Below are 26,181 nucleotides of genomic sequence, written 5' to 3' on the forward strand. Positions count from 1 at the left end.
ATAATAAAAATATATTATTAAATAAAGAAGTACATAGGTAAATGTAGTTAACCAGTCTTAAAAAAAAGGTCATGGAGGGGGATACGACACCCAAGTCCCCCCCCCCCGTAATTACGCCACTGGATTACTGTTCATTTGTTTAATAAATTATGGGATCAATGAATACATATACGATATACCTATCAACCTAAAATATTGTTACACACTTTTATTGATAAATTATCAATCACTGTCACTGTCACCCACTGTTATGTAAATTTCCACTTTATTTCAAAATGTACAATCCACTTTGATATATTTTAAATTTAATCTTAACTTCATTATTTTCAAGACTTTAAGACTTCAAGAATCATAAGAATCGCTTAAAATATATCTACTTCTGTCCAATGAAAATCCATCAATAAATCACTAAATCCAAATATTAAAGACATTTTCTGCAATAATTTGTTATTGCAGATTTGTTATAATACATTTTATATTCAACGATGTGGCATGCCTTAAAAGAGGACCAGAGGAGGAGGAACTGATGTGTCTTTCGACTTTTTATTTTAAATAATTGAGAAATTTAAATAGAATTTTCTTTTTAATATTGGGACACACAATATTTTTACAGTATGCCATCATGTGAAAAAATCCCGATTCCTGGGTAAACAGCTGATGTTTTCTACCTACAATACAATTTTATAATATCATAATATTATCATATATACCTATGAAAATGCTATGAATATTTTTATTTTTGAATAACTTCTTGTATTTTATATTCTTCAACTAATATCATAATTTATTTATAGTTAAAGTTAAGTTAAGTTAAGTTACTATATTTTATTAGAGGCTAATTTATTTAGTTATCTATTTTGAAAAGCAGTGCCTATACTATAGAATGAAGGCCACAAGAACAATACTTTTTATAACAATTTACACATTTTAGAAAGTATATGCAAGATTCTACTTTATTGGTAAATCTTATATGTTATATACCACTACAGCCAAAAATATGTGTATAGCAACAGAAATATAGTTTTCATTTCAAAATATTTATTTTGAAATATATTATACAACCTAATATAATATACTTACATAAAATTTCTTTATAATAAGTCATGTTTAAAAAAGAAGATGAAAATCCTTCGGGCAGTTTTAACTAATTAGTAGATATATTATTAAGTAACGTTTTATGCATATAATTATGACTATTATCGGTATTCATAAGACATGTGTTTCTTGTAATAGTTAAGTAATCTAACATAAGTCACTTAATCAATTCATCGTGACCACTTAATACATAAGCCAAATTAGTTACTAACACATAAGTACCAATAGGTAATAATAATAATATAGCATAATATTGTGTATTAATCATTTTTACTAGTACAGTGAAACTTCTATTCTACAAAGTTTTGTGGGAAATAAAAAAAAATCTACAGTACTATACCTACAGAAATGTGTTAAACAAAATTACATACATTTGTATCGGTATTAACATTGAAGTATTGAAATGTTAGCAAATATTTATAGTACATAATCTATATAGGTAGATTTATTTTGGGGAAAAACTAAAAAGTCTATCAGATAAATTATAAGTTTGGAGGGAATACAATATATTCAAATTATATAGAATTTTGATCTAGGTAATAACATAAGACGTGCTATGTACAATAATGGAATTTTCTTTTCTTTTTGAGATGTCTTAAATTTTGAATTACCAAGATTCAGGTTCATCAACCGTGTTGAACTTATGTGTTAAAAAAACATGAAGTAAATCATACGATTTAACATAATTCCACAAATAATACTTCGTTGGAAAATTCATAAACAATTGTTTTTAAAATCAACATAATATATAATATTTTGAAGTTCTTAGTTCATTATTGGTTTTATCACATAAGGTGCTTTACAATATTGTTATATTTTTAATGTTGTAGTTCTAGAGTAAGAAAAAATATAAATTTATAATTCTGTTTCACATTTTTAATAATAAAATGATACTGAATGTTTAAGTCTTGGGTTAGAACAACTGCATTTAATGCAAACTCTTTCTTTAAACTTAGAAGTTTAATATCTTTAATAATATTATTTTGAGAATATAAATAATATTACACAAAATCAATATTTATAAGATAATCAGTGTAAAAACTTATAGTAGGTAGCAATGCTATCATATAGCATAATATGCTCAATAATAGTAATTAATTTCTAAATAATGATTGTTAAGTCATGACTCAGGATATTTCAGAAGGTAATCAAATTCAACTGAAAAGCTACTAAAATAAAAATATTGAATAATTTTAATAAAAATACAATCGTCAATAATTTTTTTTACTTAAACTAAGTATATAATTATCCACATATTATCATAAAATTATAATATTAATACTTAATTAGGTTTTTTGTAATTTATATTTAATATATTAGGTGTCTTAAAATTCTCACTCATAGATAATACTTCCTTGTTACACATTCTCGTAAAACGTAATATAAATAATAAATATACGTTAAATTAAATTTATAAATTATGCTGTTATAGCATGTTTAATATTATAAGGAAATCGAAATAGATTTCCTGATATGTTATGGTCGAGAGCATATAATTATTAGTACCTAGGTAGTAATTAAAAATATTATGCACATATTTTTATATGATAATCTTTTCCGACGAAAACAAAACTATATTTTTGGATTTTCTAAATTATTTTGTTTGTTAACTATTAGTTGAAAAGCTAATATCGACAGAAGGCAAGTAAGTAGTTATAGCATATCATTTTAAATGTTAATATTTCCTTTTTTGATATTCTAAAGAACTTTTATACATGAAAAAATAATGTACCATGTGTCCATGTCATAAATAAACTATAACAGATCAAAACATTTTACAGCAGCCGAGTGTCGAGTTAGGTTAACATGGTATAGTAGTTTACTAGTATGTGGTGACAATTTCTATGTGTGGAGCTCTGCTAGGCCACACAAACGCCAACATTTTAAATAGATAGTTTAGGTAGGTAGTTTATATTTTATACAATACGCCGTCAATTTATACCTCCTTCTAAAATCAGTAAGGTATATTATTAGTGAATATTATAACTTATCTTGCGTATTTAGTATTAACTGTAAGTTACGTATGAATTATAACAATAATGTTGATTATTCATACATTAAAAAAAAATGTAATATGATGTTTAAAATATGTTTAAATATGAATATTTTGTTTTCATAAAGAAAATTATTATTGTGGATGTAATTAAAAATAGTGTCAACAATAGACCATAGCTATAAGAATGAGAAATTTTGTTGAATCACTTGTGATTTTAGTCACGATTTACAGTTTTGGAAAACCAACTGTGTGTTTCAGAAAACAGCTTACAAAAAAAATATTTTTTGATAGATTCAACAAAAAGTAATTTTAGATTTTCGTAAATCTTGATAAAAAGTTATTAAATATAGGTAACAAAAATTGTGTAATATATTAATGCTATTAAAGTACATATCGAACCGGATTGTTATATTTTGTAAAATTACCTATTGTAGAAAACCTTGACTCGAGTATGGCATGCTAACCTTTTCACTTTATAAAATATAATTTCTTATTTCTACATAAATATGGTTTTATTTGGAAGTTTGTTTACTAAAAATTTTTCACACTACATTTTAGTGTATTTAATATTTATATAAATACAAAACAATAAAATAGGGATTTATTTTAATTTAAACGTTTTTTATAAAAAAAAAAACCTAAATCAAAAAAATATATACATACGTAGAAATTTTTTTTTATTATTTTCATCAGAAAAATACATATTGTAGACTATTACAATAATCCAAATGTACAGCTAATTAAAAGTTATAGTACCTATCACTGTTTCACAATATAAGTAAATACAAAATTATATAGGAAGTTACTTATTATCTATGTATAAGATATACCAGATGCCTGAGATTCCTAATAATTTTACCATATTATGTAGTATGTATACCTACAATATAATAATTAAAATATTAACAACTAATTAGAAAGCATGCCATCGTAAATTGTAATTTCTATCTTAATCAATGTTTCCGTATATTAAGTGCATATATGTCTAATATCCAATAGAATATTAGTGGTAACTACATAAAGTGAAAACTACCTAATTCTCCCACAGACGATATATTGACATATACCACATTGGTACGAATATTTTTCATAAACGTAAGTTCTATATATATATATATAATTTAAAGTCCTAATGGCCTTTACTAGGAAATTTAAAATTCAAATACCTGGGACGAGTCTACAAACATTTGTTGAACTGCAGAGTAATTAATTGCTTAAATATATAAAATTAATAATGACCATTAGGTACACAGTTTATAGTCTGTATACTTAATAAACGTTTATCAAGCATATCTAAAAATCCTATGCTTTTTGTATGATTATTAAATTAGTAACTGCACACTTTCTAATCAAAAATAATGCTTTTTACATGATAAGATCGAAGCTTGAAAATATCTACAGATAATTAAAGCATTCATGCCGACTGTAACAAAAACATAATCGATTCAGAATATTTTATAAATGAACAAATATATATTATGTTGTACAATTTTAATATATTCAAAAATAATAATCTTACTTTTTTAGCTATAAATAAACATTTGTTTTATTTTATCCATGTTACGCACCATAAAATGTCACATTTAAGACACGGCATATTATGTGTGCAAAAAATAATATTTAGGAGTGGCCAACTTGTGGCCTATAATGGTTATTCATTTATAACTCCATTTAGTTCATATCTTTCCTCAAAATGTATCCTATTTACTTGTGTAAATTGTGATCCCTCACCCCTACGAAATCTTTTTTAGTTGAAGAATCTAATTTATGAAACTAAATGAACTATAATAATTTACCATGTTTCCCTAATGATATAATAACTGTATATTATTATGTTTGTTTTTATAAATTTTTATACCTTAGCCGTATACATATTATAAAAAAACCTAATACCTATATAATCTTAATATTATATTATAATCGTGTGAATACAATTTTTTTTTGGCATTTACTATGTTTAATAAATATGCCATAAACGATTTATCGAAGGATGGCGATAACGTATTGAACAATATACGTCTATAAGCTATAATACGTCTAAATCTATAGTACTTCTATAGAAGTCTTGCTATTTTTACCCGGATTCGGCTATTAAATGTAATTCTGAATTTTTTTCAAAAATATCTTTTTTTTTGAAATTATGAGCCAGTTACAACATTAACAACGCACATTTTCTACCATGAAAAGATAAAAAAAACTATTTACTAAACTTATCAGACGACCGAGTACGTCTTACAGGTCGTTTGTCTTACCTAATTAACTCTTTTGAGTATACATAGACGAATTGAAATAAATGCAGATCGATTGTTTTAAAAAAGAATAAAAAGACTGCTAAACTTCATACTATAAAAATATTTAATTTAAAATTGTATAAATTTATTACATGCATGTAATACATAAAAATCTAATTTAGATATATTATTAGAGTATAACGTTTTTGTTGAAGTTGGCTTTTTATATTATGAAAACATAATAATTATAATTTGGTTTAAACCCCTCCCGAAAATATGTTGAAGCTACGGCTTTATAGAGGGTACACCTACTACACATGGCATAAATGCAGATGAAATTTCCAAATAATAAACAGTCAAGTTTTGAAAAATTGTTTCTCATTAAAGTATTAAACTGTTATTAAACTTGCATATAGGAAAATTAATAAATGTATCAAAAGTTGATATTAAATTTAACCACATTTTTCGTTATTTTGAAGCTTTACATATACATGCTATATTAATCGAACCTTTCTTCTAACTAACATAATATTTTCATTAAAAATACAACTTCAATTTAAAACCACATTGCTGAGAATCTAAAAGTCTGCATTTATTTTAAGTAATAAATTAATAACTATTCTATTACATAAGAAAACCGCAATCCATTGTAGAGATATTCCTACTTCATTATCATGGGTATGTGAAGTATACTAGAGTGTTAACAATGATCAACATCGATCTTAATGTGCGTGTTATAATACAATTATTACAGTTAGTGTGTCAGTTGCCGCGTTTAAAATGTAATAATAATGTGTGTGGCTAACCGAAATGCGATTACCAATACCTATAGTTAAACGCGTATAGATATTAAAATTGGTTATGTGGACATTATTATTAAACTAGGCTCCTTTAAAAAACATCACCTTATATAAGTGTTTTTTACGTTCAAAATAAATAATAGGTTTTGAAGCATAGCCCGTGGTTATGGCCATCTAATGTTGAAAACCCATCTGTTTCTTATAATATTAATGTACCATTAGTTCGCTTATCGTTTAATAATAAGTTTACTGTAATTGCATTTTAATGTGAAAATTCAATACTATAACCGCTTGGAAAAATAAGGTATACTAAATACACATGTGTAAATGAGACAGATTTTATTACAGCATGACCTTCGGGAATGTCCACTAACTCGTTTTACACGACTAAGATAGACCTAAGGCTTGATCGTTGTGCATTTTTGAAATATCACCGATACTGGTAGAAAGTCAATGCCTCCCCCCATTGTGTCTAATTTGAATATAATTTTAAATTTAATATAAAAAAAAAAAAAAATACCTTATACAGACGACATACAGAAACCTACTTTAAATAATACATAATACCAATAGTGTAAACGTTTTACTATTTTACATAATATCATATGTATTATGAATAAAAAATAATAAAACCCTATCAGATACCTAATAAACAAACTAATTTATTGACAACCTTGACTACTAACTGTAATTTTAGTATTTGTAAACAAGTAATAACAATGGGAAATAGGGAAATGGGGTTTTATGAAAAAAATCGTCTACCGTGCTTATTATTTTATAGATTTGCATTGTGAAGATAAATAATGAATATATTATATGGTATTTATTATGTTTTGAGTATTATAGTAATATGACCCAAAATACAAAAAATAGAGAAATAAAAAACATTTTAGATTTCAATTTATGTTATATTTTTTTTGTTTATTTTTTATGTTTGTTTAAACTGCAAAAAAATAGTACCTACCTTCTCAAATTAAAAGCTTTGTTAATGCAATTTAATTTCCTTATTTTTAAAAATTGTTTCAAAAGATTAAATCATAAAAACAATATGACGTAAGATCATTCAAATTACAATGAAATAAATAAATATTTTTTATCAAGTGGATTTTATTGACTGATCCATTAGCGGAAATATATTTTTTATCATATAAATCTAAAAATGGAATAACTAATTTTTTTATGCATATATGATATAAGCATATAAAAAGAAACATATGTTATTAAATTATAAATTCACTATTATAGCCATAATATAATGAATATAATAATAATGGTGCTCTACCAAATTCATATAAGTACACACCCTTGTAAATGTCACGATGTTTTTAACATCTCTTGAATGTGCTAATAATATAATATAATAATTATAATAACGTTGTTCACTGAAACACGCAATTTCCTTGCTACTCTACAGTTTAATATAAAGTTTTAAAATAGACTTTGAAAAATTAATTTTTAAAACTCGAGGTAAATATTTTTCTGAAATATATCACATAGGTATTATAATATATTATTATTATGCATATTTTAATTTATTTTCATTACATGATTTGTGAAAGACCAAATTTACAGGTACCTCCTATCAATTAATGTAAGTAATACGCAGCTTAATAATATAATTTGTTTACGGATATCTACAAACAATATTTATCAGAATATATAATTATAGTTATGTTTATGAATATTTATAATATTTAGAGAAATATGCACTGTTAATTACATTTTTGGAACTTGTCGTTTTACTACAATATATTATAGAATAAATAATAATATTATATTATAATAATATATAAACAATTTTTTATTATTATTATTATTAAATGAAGCCTCGGCGACCATGGCCATTAGTTGAATTGAATTAGCATACTTTACACTTTACCTTAAATTACATTGAGTAGGTACGTCATATTATACAAATTACAATCGAATAATTAAATTAGACTTAATAATAAAGGTTATCATTGGGGTTAGGAAATTTATGCACTTATGCACTAAAAATCATTAAATATGCATGAAAAATTTGAAAAATATGCATTAAAAAATAAAGAAATTTTTGGACAAAAAATGCAATAAACATTTATTATTATAGACAAATTGAAAATTTTTGCGTTTGATATTAATTGTTGTTTATCATTTTTCTTCTTTTTGTTTACTTAATCGAATATGTTTAGCGGTGTTCATATGCTGTTTAACAGTAAACCGACGTTCACTACCGACCTTAACTTCGCATAATTTGCAATAAAGGATTGAACCATCGGTAGTTAAAATGTGCTCTCCAAATTATTTTACAAAATCTCTTAGTCGGTTAGAACAAGAGCTTTTAACTTTAGGCATAACTGAGTAATTTAATAAACCATAAATACGTTCACGACAAAATACGAAACGTGCAATATACGGTACTCTACATCAGTCGTAGACAAGACGGAAACTAACTAAAAATTATTAAACGTTCTGTTAAAATATCTAATAAAATTGTAATGGCTCGCAGTTTTAAGATAAGTTTTGACTGTGACAATTGACGAGGCTTATCGAAAAATCTATTTAAGTAGATACCTACCTTTACTCCGAATAGGTATAACCATATTGAATTCTCAACAATAAATAAATGATAATATGTGAAATATAGATAATCAAACTTATATAAGATTCAGTAAAATATATAAAATGTCGGTGTTTTTCAGCATTTTGCATCGAAAACCATCAAATATGCGCTTAAAAACAGAAAAAACACAAATTATGCACTTTTTTTTTTTATTAATGGTAAAATATGCAATTATATGCAAAATAAAATTTTGATATTTTGAATATAGATATCATGAAACATATTTCTGTATAAGAATGGATGCTATTGGACAACCTAAAAAAAATATGCAAAATCATAAACATCTTAACCCTAGTTATCATGTATTTAAGTTATCCGGGCGAAGGGCTTCCGACAGAATGTAGGATATTCCAGCTTCTCGTATCTCCTATTCGAATGTAAGGCATTCATAGATGATGTGTTTGATCGTAAGGGGTATGCTACAACTGGCGCATAAGGGGGTCTTCCCTCTTCGTTGGATACTGGTGGGTTATCGCCTATCGGAGTGTGTCCAATTCGCATTCTATCCATGGAAAATTCTATTTTTCTTGTGGTGTCCGGTGGTGCGGGCCATAAGTAAATGGTAGTATATAAAATTATCCAATATTATATATTTTATATTCTAACAAACCTAACCAAAGGGTTTGATTTGATTGTATTGCTTATTTTGATGGTTTCGTTTGTGTGTTGCTTCAACATTTACATACATTTGTATGTGGATCGATTTATATATTTCAAATTATTTTTAACAAAACTGGAACATAATTTATACGATTTGTTATACATCTATGACGATTTGATCTTTAAAAAGTTAAAAATGTATATTAATGAATAATAATTATTATATTATAATATATACTAGTATATCAATGAATTTTATTGTAAAAAATAATTTGTAAAATATTTAATATAGTATCTACTATAAACAAATGTAATTTGCATTTAATTGTTCCATATTATTCTTACTGATACCAGGGATCAATATTTTTGGTGTCTGAAATATTACAATTTAATAGTACATATTATTTTCTAATATTTTTTAAAATGTTTAGAACAATATTAAATTTGAGATTTAGCATTATTGGTTTTTTTTGTAAAATTAGAAAAAAAACTATTACAACTTTACACAAAAGTCGTTCTTTATAATATTAAAATTAAATGATGTTGCACACTATCAACTGCAGTGACTTTTTCTAAATAAATGTCAAGTGATAAAAAATATGGTGAATACTCGTTTTAATCTTCACCTCGTCGATTATGATCACAATTTGTGATCTAATGGTTTATGTCTATATACTTTTAAGCGATATGTTATAATAATTTAATTTGGACTATTTAAAACTATGAAAACAATTAAATATCGTTCAATTATTTTCACTTTTGCACACGTACCTACTTACGTAAAGGTATACTTATACTTATACTTTTACCTGGAATCGTCATTATCATTGATCAATATATAATATACATTATTACTCTCGGATATGAACGATATTTTACTTGGTCAATGCTGTTCAACCTAGGCCGAAATATTATTATTTAATATTTTGATACTCTGAGCCATAGTAGTTTTTGCTCTTGTTGGGAAAAACATTTGTGTGACACTACAACGTCGTCACTTATTTTAGAGGTCGTCATCAGAGGAACCATTATGTATTTACTAAACGCATCGACCCGGCTGATGTAAAACTTTCTCGATCGGAAACCACATAAAATTCGTTATTTGTTTATCGGTCAAACTTCATATTTCATTGCAATTAGCATAATTACCGGCGGTTTTCGTAAACACTGTCCATCAGCCAGTAACGACGTCTTTAATAGTTATATTACCTGATCGGTTATCGACTGGAGAATTCCATAACACGATCGTCGTCGCGAGTGCAGCACACTCGATTTATGTTGTATTCGCGCCCGCTCGCGAAACTCGTACGATATTATTCTGTAAACCGTCGCAATTCAGAACGAAAGCGACCGAAGCCATCTACCGAGGACGGACGGAAATTTAGTAAGAATATTTTCGATATCTGTATAATAAAAAACATGATAAATATTATGTACATAGTTGCCTTGACATGAATTTAAAAATGTAAATACTGGTTGATGACAAAAAAAAAAAAAAATGTATCCGCGACCACACAATAATGTACTATTTTCAATTGTGAGAAATTACAACTCCGTGCACTGAACCTGATTTGTTTGTGTTGCATTATTTTATGAGTGTGAATCATGACTATCTGCGATGCTGTTGCTTTTATCTGGTCGTTGAGTCACGTATTATGTAATTGTTACAAATCGTCCGGTATCTGGTAGATAGCAATGTAGCATAATAATAGAGTCGTATGACACAGTTTTAAAGTTAGACGATTAAAACTTTTACAATGCGAATTTAAATAAGTAATTCAATCACTATTCTACACGTGTACTTACCGATGTAATTAATAAAGAAATTAACACTGTATGCTATACCTGCATTGGCTGCATTGTCAATAATTTATTATGTGTATTAATAATTATTAATAATCACATATTTACATTTTACAATCATCCATTGATAAATCAATAATGAATACGATTATTCAATAAATTATAAACCATCCTCACGAGGAAATAAAATCAACAAAACAAATGTGTTTAAACCACATTCCAAATTTCTAATTCTAAATAGATATTAAAATATTTGAATATAAACATTGGTGAAAAGTAATTTTAGTGATTTATTTTTATAGATATAATTTTGAAAACGGTAAAATATGACAGCTTAATGAAAATTCTAAACACTATGTGGATCTCGGTTTATTATTGTATTTAACATTTTTAAGTGATTATAGTTAATACTCATATTTTATTTTATAAGATATTTAAGTGTTTTAACTAAATAATTATGCTTTTCAAAATCAATTTAATATAGTAGTTAAGTAATAATTAAAGTACGGGTGAATATTATATGAGTAGGATTTATAATGAGAATAATACAACAAAATAATAACATCGATTTGGACAAAACTGGTGTTGCATAAATAAAACGTTTAACCTGATTTTTTTCCAAAGTACAGTAGAACTTCGATTAACCGTCACTCGATAAACCGAAACGAAAAAAAAATAATTAGGCGATTAGACGATCGCGGTAAACTCGTGCCCAACACAGTAACTATCAAGTGTATAAAAATAGTTTGTAATATGTACATGCTTTTAATATTCTTCATGCTTGAATTAAAAATTGAAGTTTAGAGTAGGTTTTTTTTATTTGAAAACCAGAATATATACAATCTGTAATAAATGTATACAATATGTAATATGATGGTGTGGGGGGGGGGGGGGGGGAGTACAAGTGTACAGGATACTGGCCGGCGTGATAGAAGTGAGGTCCAATGACCCTACTTCATAACTAGTTTAGAGTAGGTACAGCATTTTTTTTATAATAGTATTAAATTTAAAATTTAAAATTATAATAACCATTTATCCACAAACGATTTTCGTTTTTATCTTCTAATTCACAAAATATTCATCAAACAAACACAACAATCCATTATTACTTAAATTATATTTGCATTCTATATACCTAAATGAAGTTTTTTTAAATATTTAGATTAATTTAAGCTGATTATAGACATTTGAAATTTTAAAAAAATTATTCTAATTAAATTCAACATAGTTAGTATCATAGTTTGTATCATAATATTATTAAATTAAAAATATCAAGGGTAAATAGGCGCAATTTTTTTTATTATCATTTTAATTAATTAAGTTATATTTTTACAAAATCTTATATTTAAATTTAAAATATCAATCTCAATAAATTATTACATTGTATTACAAAAAATATTATATAATACAGTAAATAATTATATTGATATACTTAGGTGTACAAATGTGTTATAAAATGTTTATAATAGAAATATAGGAAACAGACCTTCTTTTCTCAGAATCGTTTTACATAAACAATAGTTTATCACTATTTTCAATTATAGGTCCTCAATGATGAGCTCTACTACGAATTTTACTATTCAGCAGGAGAATAGTCTGGGGGTATTATGTTATTTGGGTTATTGAGTTATTTTGTTTTAAAAATGAAATATTATATTTCCATAGACAAAATAATGTCTCACATCAATTAATATAAATCAATCAAACATAAATCAATATAAAGGAATAAATTGAACATCTTTTTTATAAGATTGATAGTTTTTAAAATATGAATCACCAAACACATTACCTGATAATGTTTCAGTAAAATTAAATGACACTTATACCAACATTAAAAGACAAAAGTATGTACGAACAACAACAAAATTATAATACGATTATTTTCTTATCCTTAATAATAATTATAAAATATAGAACATTTTTCAACGAAGAATGTGGGCTTTGTTAACTATTAATACATTTGCAATTTATATCATATTTTTTGACCTTCGCTAGTCAAATAAAATATAACATAAAATATAGGTACACTTTATAGAGCGTACTAAAATAGTATTACCTGACTTCAACCAGGTTAAGACTAATATATATTTCTATCAATTTCAGTTTTGCTTTAGTTGAAATATAAATACAAACACAATCACAATGGTTTATTTCATTATTTTTCACTTCTTAATACTGGGCATATTTTTTTATGTAAAAACTAAAAACCAGAGACCGATTGGACGAATGCTTAAAAGCCTACGTAAATCCAATATCTTTAAGACTGGTATTCATCACTTTGTGTTTACATAAAAAATATGTCCAGAATTAAAAAAGTAAATCATGATTACAAATCATTGAAGTAATTATTGCAATTGTATTCATAAATATTTGATTTTAAGATTTGTTTTTTTACAAATATTTTTGTAAAAAATTGTTCATGTCATATTAATTATATAAATTATAATAGTAATATAATATTATGTAACCAAAGAGCAAAGACAACAATTTAAATAAACAATATCTGTGAGCCAATATTAAATCCATATGTGATTCACCATATATAGGTTAAAAAGAAGTGCGTGTTGTGAGTATGCGTGGATAAAGTGAAATTTTTTTCAGAAAACAATAGGGTAAAAAAGCTGGTTCACCCAACCGGAATCATACCCGCAACATCGTGGTTGGTAGCTCATGGTATTGACCATTACTCTATTGTATGTGTCGTGACATTATCTTTTTTTTTCGTACCCTTTGTAAAGAAGTTTCACTTCAAAAAAATAAGCTCCTAGTCTCAAGGAATCTATTGATATAACTTTAATGAAAACAACCAAATAGTTTTTGAGTACCTATATAGAAGATATACATTTACATTACATATAATCTATATTATTGAATGTATTAGTTTAAGAAAGTGTAGGTTAAATTGAACAAAATATTAACTAATTTGGAATCTAAAAACTATTGCATATGAGCCATGTGTTATTATTTATATTTAAAATCGTACAAAATATGAAAGGCCTTTAGAATTTAGACGGAGACTAACAGACAGTGTAGATTCATATATCTTATAATTATTCCCATGGTATATATTATAACGAAATTATTATTATTATTATTTCATGTATTTAAATGGATATTTTTTTTACTGTAATCTTAGGAGAACACATCAAGATAAAAAAATCATGGCGAATGTGACGCAAGCAAAATTGAATCATTTCATGTCTGAAACACAAGATCAATTATTAAAATTATTTGAAAAAGAGCTAGTTTTTGGCAAGTATATTCAAATATTAATTAATTATTTCCTTATTTGTAAATTTATAAACTGTAAGTATCATTACCGACCATCGAATATCGATTGCCATATTTTGTCGTACCCTCACGTACGCATTATGTTACGTAAAGGTACCTACTTATGTATTCAGTTACTCGCTTATGGGTTGAACAATCATTAATAAGCTAATAACTACATACCTACTACTAAACTGTTATGATTAATATTGATAAAATATTATTATAGATGAAGTGGTCGACTCGTGGCCGCTTATGAGTACACCATGGCCAATACTCTCAATATTATCCATGTACTTATTGTTTGTATTAAAGCTCGGCCCAAATATGATGGAAAACCGGAAACCGCTTAACATTAAATATATGATGCTTTTGTATAATGCTATACAAACGCTTTATAATGGTTGGCTTACAAGCTGGGTGAGTTAATTTCTTGTTCATTTACTATACTGTACTATATTATGTATAAACATTCATAATATTACACACATAATAAATTAAATTATTTAATCATAAATATAATTTAAAAGTATTCGTTAGAAGTAAGTTCACATATTGTGTAATACCTATGTGACGCGAGAAACGTCGGAAAATATTAACAAAACCAGTTTTGAAATTATTTTTTTTTCAACAGAAAATAAAATATTGCATACCTAGGTCGGGCTAGGTATGATTCATACAAATGTATTTATTTATTAAAAAATATGCAACTATTTTATTTGAAGAGTTGTTGTGATTCTTATGAAGTTTAGAACTGTATTAAAATTAAAAATATATTATAAGCTAATCTTTATATATAAATTAAAAATAATACCTACCTATAGTACAAATAAATATTTATGTATTACTTTTTTTCCATTTTAGTTCTTTTTAACGCCTGGAGCAGTCGATTACCATGTGAATCATTTATGTCATCCACTTCCTCGAAATCTCAATCAATTTCTTATACATGAGGTAAATAAAATCAAACTGATAAATTTAAATCGTTATCTTTCTATAATTCATTGTATACATTTGTTTTTATAATACTTAACTATATTGTTTTGAATTTATTTCAGTTAAACAAAGGGTCATGGTTTTTTTTCTTATCCAAAGTAATTGATTTGTTGGACACAGTAAGTATTTGCTACATTAATAAATTAAAAATATATTATTTTTCTTCATGTGGTTAAACAACGTATTAATAATTATTACCATGTTATCGAATACAATACTTACAACAATATTGACGATCCAATCCAAAACTTCTAATTCCTCAACCAAAGTTAAATTATATTATGTATCCAATTACATCTTATGCGTACAAATTTACATAATATTTTAATCTCTTTGTAACAGAAACTAAATCCATTAAAAACCAGCCATTAAACCACTCAACTGTACAAAAATTTCGTGGTCTTACTCCACCCCCCCCCCCCCCCCAAATTACATTGTACAACCAAATTATAGCTTAAACATTGGGAAACGCTCTCACTTCATTTCGCCACCTGATACAGAAAGATTTTCCCAACCACCCCACAACGTTAGTTTCACAACTGGAATCTCTCTAGGAAATTCATAACACCGTTCTCTCGTCTTCGATTTTTCCACAAGTTACTTCCCTCTCGTTCCTTTGAACTTTCATCAAATGACTCTCCTAGTCTCCTCCTCTGGCCACTCCACAATAACCCTGCGATTTGTGACATTGCTCATCGTATCTTCAACTGTCCCAAATTATCACAATAACATGCCCACTTATTATCTCATTTTAAATCTATCAACATTCCATTGGGCATTCAATATCCAAAATATTTTCTCATTTGAAAAAAAATATATTGTCGTCCCGATTTTATTATTTTTCAACCACAAAGGCTACCTATATGATTTAATTTTTCATTTTGTTCATTTGATTTATATTATTTATATATTCTAAATTACTTTTAATATTGTAAATCAATATGTTATTTATTGAAACTAATATTTTCAAACAAAGTTTAATTAGAAACGTAAAAAAAATCAAAACTATATGAAATGTTTGTTAATATGAAATTGGAAATAAATTCATAAAATAATACATGGGTTTCTTAATATGATAAGGCTGGAATTCTGGCTTGGCGTAGCGCGTTGGCTGCTAACAGTCACGCTACGTGACTGAGAGTAAGTAACGACGGCTGCTACTAGTTCCCGGATGGGTGACCACCCGGGTTCGTAGTGCGCAAAAACCTTGCCATACATACACGTGTTTACAACCGTAACAACCACTCCAACCTTACCGTACCATTTAATAATAATACCAAACAATTCATGTCAATAAGTTCAAGCTAATATTATAATCAAGCCAAACGTAGTTGGTAACAGTTATTGATATCGTGTATTATTTTTTGAATATTAGATTTCAATAATCATTTGGAAGTCCACCCAACACCTACAGTATCTCTAAGTGCATATTTCTGTAAATAATTAATGTATTACATTTACTTCACACTTATTTACATGTTGTTAATTATTAACACATTGTGCAATAATAATAATAACTAATAAATAAAACAATTAAATGTGCAAATATATCGAAAGTCTAAACATATTACTTTGCATATTATTATAATATTAAATTCAAAAATGTATGAACAACAAGTATAAATTATAAATACCTTATCTCATTCAAGTAGCAGTACAATATAATTATGAAACCATTCTTACTTCTTCTACAGAAATTCTATACATTTTACATGGCAATTCTTATTACTGCCATGGAATAATAATTCAACTACTTGTCTATCACGTTACAGGTATTTTTCGTCTTAAGGAAAAAACAATCTCAAGTATCTTTCTTACATGTTTATCATCATGTAAATATGGTAATCACTTGCTGGGCTTACCTACGGTTCATAAAAGGTAAAAATGTATTTCTAATTGTTTTTTTCTTACGGAAGTGGAACATTTTACACATAATAATTAACTTTGCATCGTAATTTAATCAGTCATTTGCGTTACCTACCAATAATTTTCAGTTATTCTTAATTTTAACGACGAATAAACTTAAATTATTAATTTTAAGAATTAACATTAACAATTGTACTGACATTCTATGCGTATACATTTATAGTTATGATACGTCGATAGATTAATGCAAAATACATAAAATTGTTTAATTTTACTTTAGAGTAGAATTGTAATACTAAAAAGTGTTATCTGTATAAGAGTACAATGTATAATATATATTAGATAATATCTGCATCATATAATGAATTAAAATCATATTATACTAAACATTTTTAAGAAGTGTCCGAGTATAATAAATATTTTTAGACTAAATATAATATATTTTATATTATTTGTAAAGTCAGGATTACCTAATTCCATATTACCTTTTCAAATTTTGATTTTAATGCGTCAACAATTTAAAAAAAATCATCGGTTTCAAAATTAACAATAAAAAAGAGTTGTACAAAAGGTAATGATAAGGTTTGAACTAAAAAAGTTTCTTTCGCTTTGTAATACTCCTTATATGGTATGAAAAGTTTAAGTATTTAGATATAATATACCTAAATACTTAAAAATCCGAAAAATCAGAATAAAAATAAATTGGCTATTACTTAATACTATAATATAAAAAGGTGCTTAACACTGAGGACATATTGTATGATTCATTTAACACTCATTATCTCAACAAATATAAACGTTGTTAAAAATAATTCATTTTACACATTTTTAAAATAATTTATGTTTCTTACTATTTTTATGATTATCATTTTTTTATGTTTCTTACGTTTTTAATAACAACATGGACTTTTATTTTCATATTCCGAATCCAAACATTTTTCTTAGAAATTTAGTACATAAAAATCAAACTTCGAACAAGTAGATAATTTATTATAAATATTTGAAGTTTAGATACCTAAGTGAAGTAGTGAATCATCATTTTGCGGGGTACCACTGTGCCACTCTAATACACTCACTTAAACTTTAAATACACACTTATATTTATGAACTACAAGTTCAAAATTCAATTTTTATCTATTGAAATATTTTGAAAAGTATTAATTTGAGATATTTAAATGTATGTTGAATGTTGATAAATCAATATATAAAAACGAAGAAAACGAAGACAAATAGAAAAAATATTATTTTTTCACAAAATATGTTGATTATTAATGATTCCAATTAGGTATGTAAAAAAAAATTTTTACTTTTTGATATAATGTATGTTGAATGTTAAAATAATCATTATTTATAAGAAGCTTATATTTTATGTATTTAAAAAAATAAATATAGTAAAAATTGTATAATATAAATACATTGGTAAATGTAGATTGTAGGTACTAAAGGTACCTATTTTTAAATTAAGTTGCAGCTTGTATTAGACAGCATGAATAAATAGATTAGTAATTAAGTCGATTCACTTATTGAATAATGAATGATTAATAAACTAATGACTAAACTGTATTTTCAGGAGAACAACTGATATTTGGTGGAATCATAAACTCATTCATTCATACGGTTATGTATAGCTACTACTTTTTGTCAGCTTTGGGTCCGCATATGCAAAAATACTTATGGTGGAAAAAATACTTGACACGTATGCAAATCGTAAGTACAATTATTTGATTTTAAATTATACTCGCGCTCTTCAAAATAAAATTATTTTAACCGATAATTTATTATGACATTATTTCAGATTCAATTCCTATCGATCATGGCATATAATGCTGGCCTGTACTCATTTAACTGCAGTTTCCCGAGGTTATTTATGCTGTACGTGATTGCCGATGTTACATTATTTTTATACTTATTCTTAATGTTCTATAAAAGAACGTACGAACAAAAGCTCAAAACAAAAGTACACGTAAATTGAACGAACAAGAAAAATGCCTACCTTTTCATTGTTCACGAAAATGTGATTTTCTATATTTTTTTTATGTTATTAATATCATTACAATGGTCTTGTTTTTTCCTAGAATAAGTATATTTAACAAGGTTGCTTAACATTATATGTTTTGTAAAATTCACTTAGAGTCAAAGAATTAAATAGATTGTGACGTGTGATGTAGTTGATATATGTATATAACAAATTTGTGGAACAACTACTCATACATATGTGATTGATATTTTAAGGACTTTGTGTGCTTAGATAAACCTATCAACTTTTAATTAGGTACCTAGCTGAAGACAACAATTGTCTGAATACAATGTATTTATATATTTTTTTTTTTTATCTTTTTATCATTTATGGATAACAATATTTCAAATGTTATTACTTACCTATTTTATATTTGAAAAAATGTATATGTTATAAACATTAAACTTAGTGTCTTATATATTGTATACTATTCTACTATATTTAATAATTTTTCATGAGTTAACTTAATCATCCAAAACAAAATTGATGTACCTATGTGGTTTATTATTTATATGATATCATTATTTGATGGTAAATTTAAAATATATCATTTTGTATTAAATAGAAATTTCAAGAAAATTTCAAGGAATTTTAAAAGCATTTTAAACATTAATAGCATTTTTACTTTAAAATCATTATAAAATAATTTTTTGTGAAGAATATGTTAACTAAAATTATTATAATAATTGAACGATATAAAATATATGGTATGTAAAAATGTCTTAGATTATGAAATGTCCACAGAGGGTATTGTATTGAATATCCCACGATTTTCGAAATATGTTATAGCTTTAATCTAATACAATTTACATAATACTTACCATTTAAATGTTCAAACATCATGAAACATTATATGAGTCATGATTATGATTATAAATTTTATATGGTGTTTTACATTTTTGCTGTAACATAATTTACCGATATATTTTTGTAAAATTGATCATAGTTAATTTTCAAAAAGACTGCTATTTCTCTCTAAAACGTATTAAATTGGTTTCTTAAAAAATAACTGATTACTAATATAATAATAAGACATTGTACAATTATTAATTATTGAGATAGAAACAATAAAATAACATAAGTAAGTGCATATCTTTAAAAGTCTAGCTCAAATATTATTTTATATCGTAAGATACCGGTCATCATTAATATCGCTACATATTTATGTATATAGAACATAGGTATATGGTTTATACTTATGATTAAAATATATATTATTTAAATATTTGATGGTTAAATCAGTATTTATGGCTTCATGAATAGTTATTAGGTAGCTTACATTTTTTATTCAATCAACAGTATTAATTTTAGAATAATATTATATTATTATTATGAGACTATTTGTATATTTATTATTATATTATTTATATTAATCAATTTTTATAAAATTTAAATTTCAATATTACATAATAATTATGTAAAATTATTGTTATTTATAATTAAATACTAATGCAGCATTATTCATTTATTTAAATTCAGATACAAATGTGTTTTTTTTTTAATAAACCTTTATATACGATCTTTACAAGAAGCATAATAAGTAGGTAAATGTGACAAAAATATATTATATATAGTGATACAGATGGCATAAAGAGCTTGAGAAGAGAAACCGTTCACCAAAAGTTCCTCCTATTTTAGATGTATGTTTTTCATTCTCAATCAGCAGATCCATCGGGGTATTGTGTTTGGTGTGATATATAACCTGGTTTATAAAAGTTTGTATTCAGAGTTAAGTGTGATTCTGTGCGTTGTGATATTAATTTTTTTATCATTTAGTAGGCATTTTACCTAGTTTGTTTTAATTTCTCAAAATATTTATTATTAATCTGTTAGTATTGATAAGGGGGATAGTCCGACTGTCGGAGATAAAGTGGATATCTCGTTATGCAGCGAACGGTAAAGTGGATATACCGAAATGTAGGATCCGGTTATGTGGAAATCCTAGAATGTAGATGGCGGAAAAATGGAAATACCCACTATTACTGTCCAAATCAGATTACAATATACAGGATGTCCCGTGAGGATATTTGAATGATTTTTTTTGCAATTATTCGAATAATTTGAAATCATTATTATTCGAATCAAAATTATTTGAATCATTTTTTCATAATTATTTGAATAATTTTCAAATATAGTTATAATAGTGCAAAATATGTACCTATTATAGAATGATTATAATTCTTCTATTATGTCTACATTCTACATGTATGTAGTACGTACCTCGGTAGCAACCATTTATCAATATTAAGACGTTATATAGTCGTTATTATTAGACGTTATCATTGTACCTAGAATATAGTTCAGTTTCAGTTTTATTTACTACTATTATTATGATTGTATTGTAATTGTTACGAAATATTATCAGTAAATATTATTCATATAATGATAATATAAAATTATTATTAAAATATATAGAATATAGATATATAATTCTTTACTTTCTTATATTATAGATATATATTTGTTTTATTACATTACCTATATTATTTGTTCTATTTATAATATTTTTGCATTTATCCGAATAAAATAAGATTTACATTAGTGTAACTCCAAATACAATGCTAACTATTGTTAATATTATGTGCCTGTTTTAAATTACCAACCGTATGTTAACCCAAATAAAATAAACGAAAATTATTCGAATAACTATGTTTGAAACTTAGTCGAATAATCATAGTTGAAAATTATTCGAATAATAATGTTTTCAAACTATTCGAATAATAATGTTTGAAAATTATTCAAATAATAATGTTTGAAAATTATTCAAATACATTTTTATTTGAATAACTGTGCAAAAACCATCCGAATAATAATTTATTCGAATAAAATATTATCTAAATAAAATTTCATTCGAATAACGCCCATCGGGTCCGTTCCTAGACCACAGCAGCCACCGCAGGTTAACATATCCTACAAACTAGCTGTCTCGTGGAGGCAATGGATGGTAACCCGATCTTGGGTGCATCACATGCAGAATTTGTCTGCACTGCTATATTAGGCATCGATCTAAATCGTTAGTGCAACCCCAAACTCAAGAGATCACGACTTTCCAAAGCTTTCGGGAAATTTGTCCGGAGTTCGTTGAAAACCTGGAGCATCAATCCGGTCGTGGATCTTAACTTTGGACGAATTATCCAGTGCTGCGATATTCGACATATTGATCTGATACAGGTCAATATATTATTATACGGTAAATATATCATACGAAAAGTACGATATATAACTTATAACTTTTAGGCTGTAGGTACCTATAATAAATTTCCGTGTGTTTGTTGTAACAAATATGTAGTAACCACTGACTACTGAATACTATGACACAGAAACCAATTATATATATTTTAAAGACTTATGCTGCCCATAGCAACCACATTTTTATAGTTTTCAAATATTGGGAGTTAATATGAGTTTATAAATTATGTTTTAATGTTAATAGCAAACTTGTAACGCTAAATTATGCAAATAATAACACTCTACTGTACATTAGTTGTCTATAGAGTCACTGTAATGGACATGTCAAATTTGAATTCAATGATATGAAATCACTGTATACAATAAACGATTCTGAGCAAAGATCAGCCTATAATATTACTAATTAGGTATATTTTATGATATTATTGCGTGATTAAAGTAATTTATTTTACTATTAAGCATTAATAGGTACTAGAATAGATTAAAATCATTTTTGTCGAAAAAATTGTATATAAAAATGTCATTATGTATAAATTATAATAATATACCTGCTCTAAAAGTTTCAATGACCCACGAATAATATTTTTAAATTACAAAAAAATAAATAAAATCATTATTCTTGGGTTTTAATATGTAATTTTGTCTAAATTTAAACTTCAAATAACTATGAAAATTTATTGGGCTTATATATTTCTTAAATTTTTTTGTTTACATGATAAACTACTTACGTGGAACCTTGTTTTCAATTTTTAACTACAAAATAATTTGTACATTTAAATGCTTATAAAAAAAATCTTGCCTACACAATATGTATTATGTATGCACTATATTAAAGTCAAAATATTTTGGAAATTGTATCATTATAGAAAATGATAGAATAAACATTTAGTAAAAATGTAAAGTATCTGAGTTTATTCGTTTTTGAATTACGACAAAATAATAAAATCGTTCCATGAGTAATCGAGTGAATATCCAATCTTGTGAACATTTTAACTTCAAACGCTCATAAAAATTTAATTTAACTTTCCGGTATTTTTTTGATAAATACCGATAGGCAAACTTATGAGGAATCTTGTATTACTATTATTAACAAGAGCAAAAATGAATTGTCATATTATAAAATGTATCTATATGTTGTTACCATATCGGCGTATCGCTATATAAATTTATATTTTTGATTTTGGGTAACACTCTACTATTTTACTTCAAATTCAATGAAGGTTTAGTCATTTTATTACATTCATGGCATTTTAAAACATATAAATCTTTGATAAGAACAGTGATGTATTTTATTTTCATCGCTGAGGGACTCACAACCAAATATCGAGTACCTACTAGGCCTCTTTTAGAGACCTTAATCCGGGCTTGCCAGTTTCCCACGCATTTATTGACATTAAAACTTACGTCTTACTATATTTAAGCGTTTGAATGGTTCCAAGATGTGCCCATTTGAAACCGAAAGTGAATACCCAATTGAAAATTGGTATTATAGTTCGTCAAATGCGTTGAACAAATTAAATCAATACAAGCTCGTGACTACGCATTAATTTAATTATAAATATACAATAGTTCACGAGAAGAATATGAAGTTCTAATAACGAAATCAGTGTTTTGCCTTAATTTTATCGACGTGTACACATAACCATGAAGTAAACCACACGGTCGTTTTTTTGTTAACCGAAACAAATTTGTTCAAATTTCCATTTATATCATAGTTCAATTAACACAAATTAGATTAATTAATGATTTTAACCTATATTAAGTAACTAAAAAAATATTCATCTTGTTTTACTTAGAAATAAGGTAACTACTTTAAGTTATATACATTTGTGCATTGTATTTAATAATAGTAATGTAAAAGATTATTATAACTTTAAAACTTAAATACTTATTTTTTATCACGATATTTTTAATACAAATTGTAACTTTTTATTGCAACAAGTTTTACATAATTTATAATATTCAGATATGATTATAATATCTTGTAATATTAATCGATATAAATATATTTTTTTTTTCTGTTCAAGAATCCACTCTTAACATTGATGAAAGCCGATTTCATTTAAAGTGAAAAAAAAAAACAAAAATGACGGAAATGTATACAACTATAATAAACTATATACTTCAAACAAAAGATTCTCTCAAAGAGTTCGTGAAAAGTGAAGTCAAATACGGTGAGCAATAATTTGTACAGACGACTTTTTTAAGCATACATACAGATCATGAATTGTAAGCGGTTACATGATATGTGGTGCTTATTATTATTTATTATACTTAAATAAGTAAACAATAAAACGTAGTCAATAGTATTTAGGTTTTATACTTCAGCTATCATATTATTATGTATGAACTACATTCGAATGTGTTGTATAAACTATTATGATGTATATAACATAATGTAAATTAAATATTAAAAAGTGTATTATTATATAGATGAAGAAATTGATTCATGGTTATTCGTAAACAAGCCATGGCCCGTGCTCGGGATAATCATTGTGTACTTATTGTTCGTAATGAAAATAGGTCCAAAAATGATGGAGAACCGACAACCATACAACATTACTAATATAATTTTGGTTTTCAACTTTTTACAATTCTCCTACAACGGTCTACTTTGTTTATGGGTGAGTGAATATTTTAATGTTTTATCGGGACAATTATTACAATATTACGTTTAAAATATATTTAGTACAAAAAAATACTAAAAAATAACAGTTTTTATGTATCTACGTTCAACTGTTTAGTCTTACAAATAAATACTTATGCTCAAATCTAGGGATCAAAATTTCCGAAAAAAAAGGTTTTCCGAAAAAAACCCGGGTTTTTTCCCGTTTTTTTCGGAAAAATTGAGAAAAATTGGTTTCATTTAAAATTTCCGGAAAAATGGTTTTGACGAAAAAAACTGGTTTTTTTCCTGAAAAAATTGAAAAATTGAATGAAAAAAAATGGTTTTTTTTCTAAAGAACTGAAAAAGTAATGTATATAGTAGAAACAATCTAATTAAATAATGATAGTTGATAATCATAATATTACATACATATTATATATACCATACCTAACTTAAAATCTGTAGTGGATAAATCTAGAGGATTCTACACTTGATTTATAAATAATTATAATTTGTAATATTAACTACTAAAGTACTAACTATTAAGTATTTACTAATTAGTTATTTCTTATTATTTCTTTATATTATTTTATATTTAAATATATATTTAATATATTTTATTACCAACTCACTAATTTTGATAATATACAAACTATCAAATAGTTACTAGTCATCACTCACCATTCACCCGTCACTGTAATATAATTTATAAACCTATCAGCCAGTTACTATAATACCTTATTAGTTATTAGTTACTACTTACTACAAACATAAATAGACAATAAGTATACAATTTTTAACATTTAAAAATACAGGTGATTTATTTTCGGGGAAATACACTCTCCCACATAAATACCAATTTGAAATGGAACTACATTATTTTTAGAACAAATATTGAAATATCCGTATTAATATTTTTAAATTTTAATACAATAATACATTGATAATCGTATTGGCAAATGTGAAATGACAATGACTGGTTTCTTTATCTATTTTTTAAAATGGTTTTTTTTTACATAGATTATTTTAATTTTTAAGCGTAAATAAAATTTTTTAGTTTTCCGAAAATTCAGTTTTTTTCGGAAATGTATTATTTCAATATTCTCCA

The 26,181-nt window shown here is 25.7% G+C and overlaps 2 protein-coding genes across 2 annotated transcripts in view; both read left to right on the plus strand.

The window, feature by feature from the left end:
- LOC100574502 (elongation of very long chain fatty acids protein 4) overlaps positions 1-19,610 on the plus strand; it is a 27,092-nt gene extending 7,482 nt beyond the window's left edge. Inside the window, exons 2-8 of the mRNA XM_003240788.4 lie at positions 14,264-14,379; positions 14,627-14,817; positions 15,262-15,351; positions 15,456-15,512; positions 17,166-17,271; positions 18,830-18,966; positions 19,055-19,610. Coding sequence (XP_003240836.1) covers positions 14,289-14,379; positions 14,627-14,817; positions 15,262-15,351; positions 15,456-15,512; positions 17,166-17,271; positions 18,830-18,966; positions 19,055-19,231 — 849 coding nt within the window. The 5' untranslated portion in view covers positions 14,264-14,288 and the 3' untranslated portion in view covers positions 19,232-19,610. The remainder of the gene's footprint in view (positions 1-14,263; positions 14,380-14,626; positions 14,818-15,261; positions 15,352-15,455; positions 15,513-17,165; positions 17,272-18,829; positions 18,967-19,054) is intronic.
- A 4,452-nt stretch (positions 19,611-24,062) lies between these two features.
- The window catches only part of LOC107884928 (elongation of very long chain fatty acids protein 4-like), a 27,186-nt gene continuing 25,067 nt past the window's right edge, over positions 24,063-26,181 (plus strand). Inside the window, exons 1-3 of the mRNA XM_029486583.1 lie at positions 24,063-24,268; positions 24,493-24,639; positions 24,899-25,089. Coding sequence (XP_029342443.1) covers positions 24,552-24,639; positions 24,899-25,089 — 279 coding nt within the window. The 5' untranslated portion in view covers positions 24,063-24,268; positions 24,493-24,551. The remainder of the gene's footprint in view (positions 24,269-24,492; positions 24,640-24,898; positions 25,090-26,181) is intronic.

Source organism: Acyrthosiphon pisum, chromosome A1, assembly GCF_005508785.2.
Source record: "Acyrthosiphon pisum isolate AL4f chromosome A1, pea_aphid_22Mar2018_4r6ur, whole genome shotgun sequence".
Taxonomy (NCBI): Eukaryota; Metazoa; Arthropoda; class Insecta; order Hemiptera; family Aphididae; genus Acyrthosiphon; species Acyrthosiphon pisum.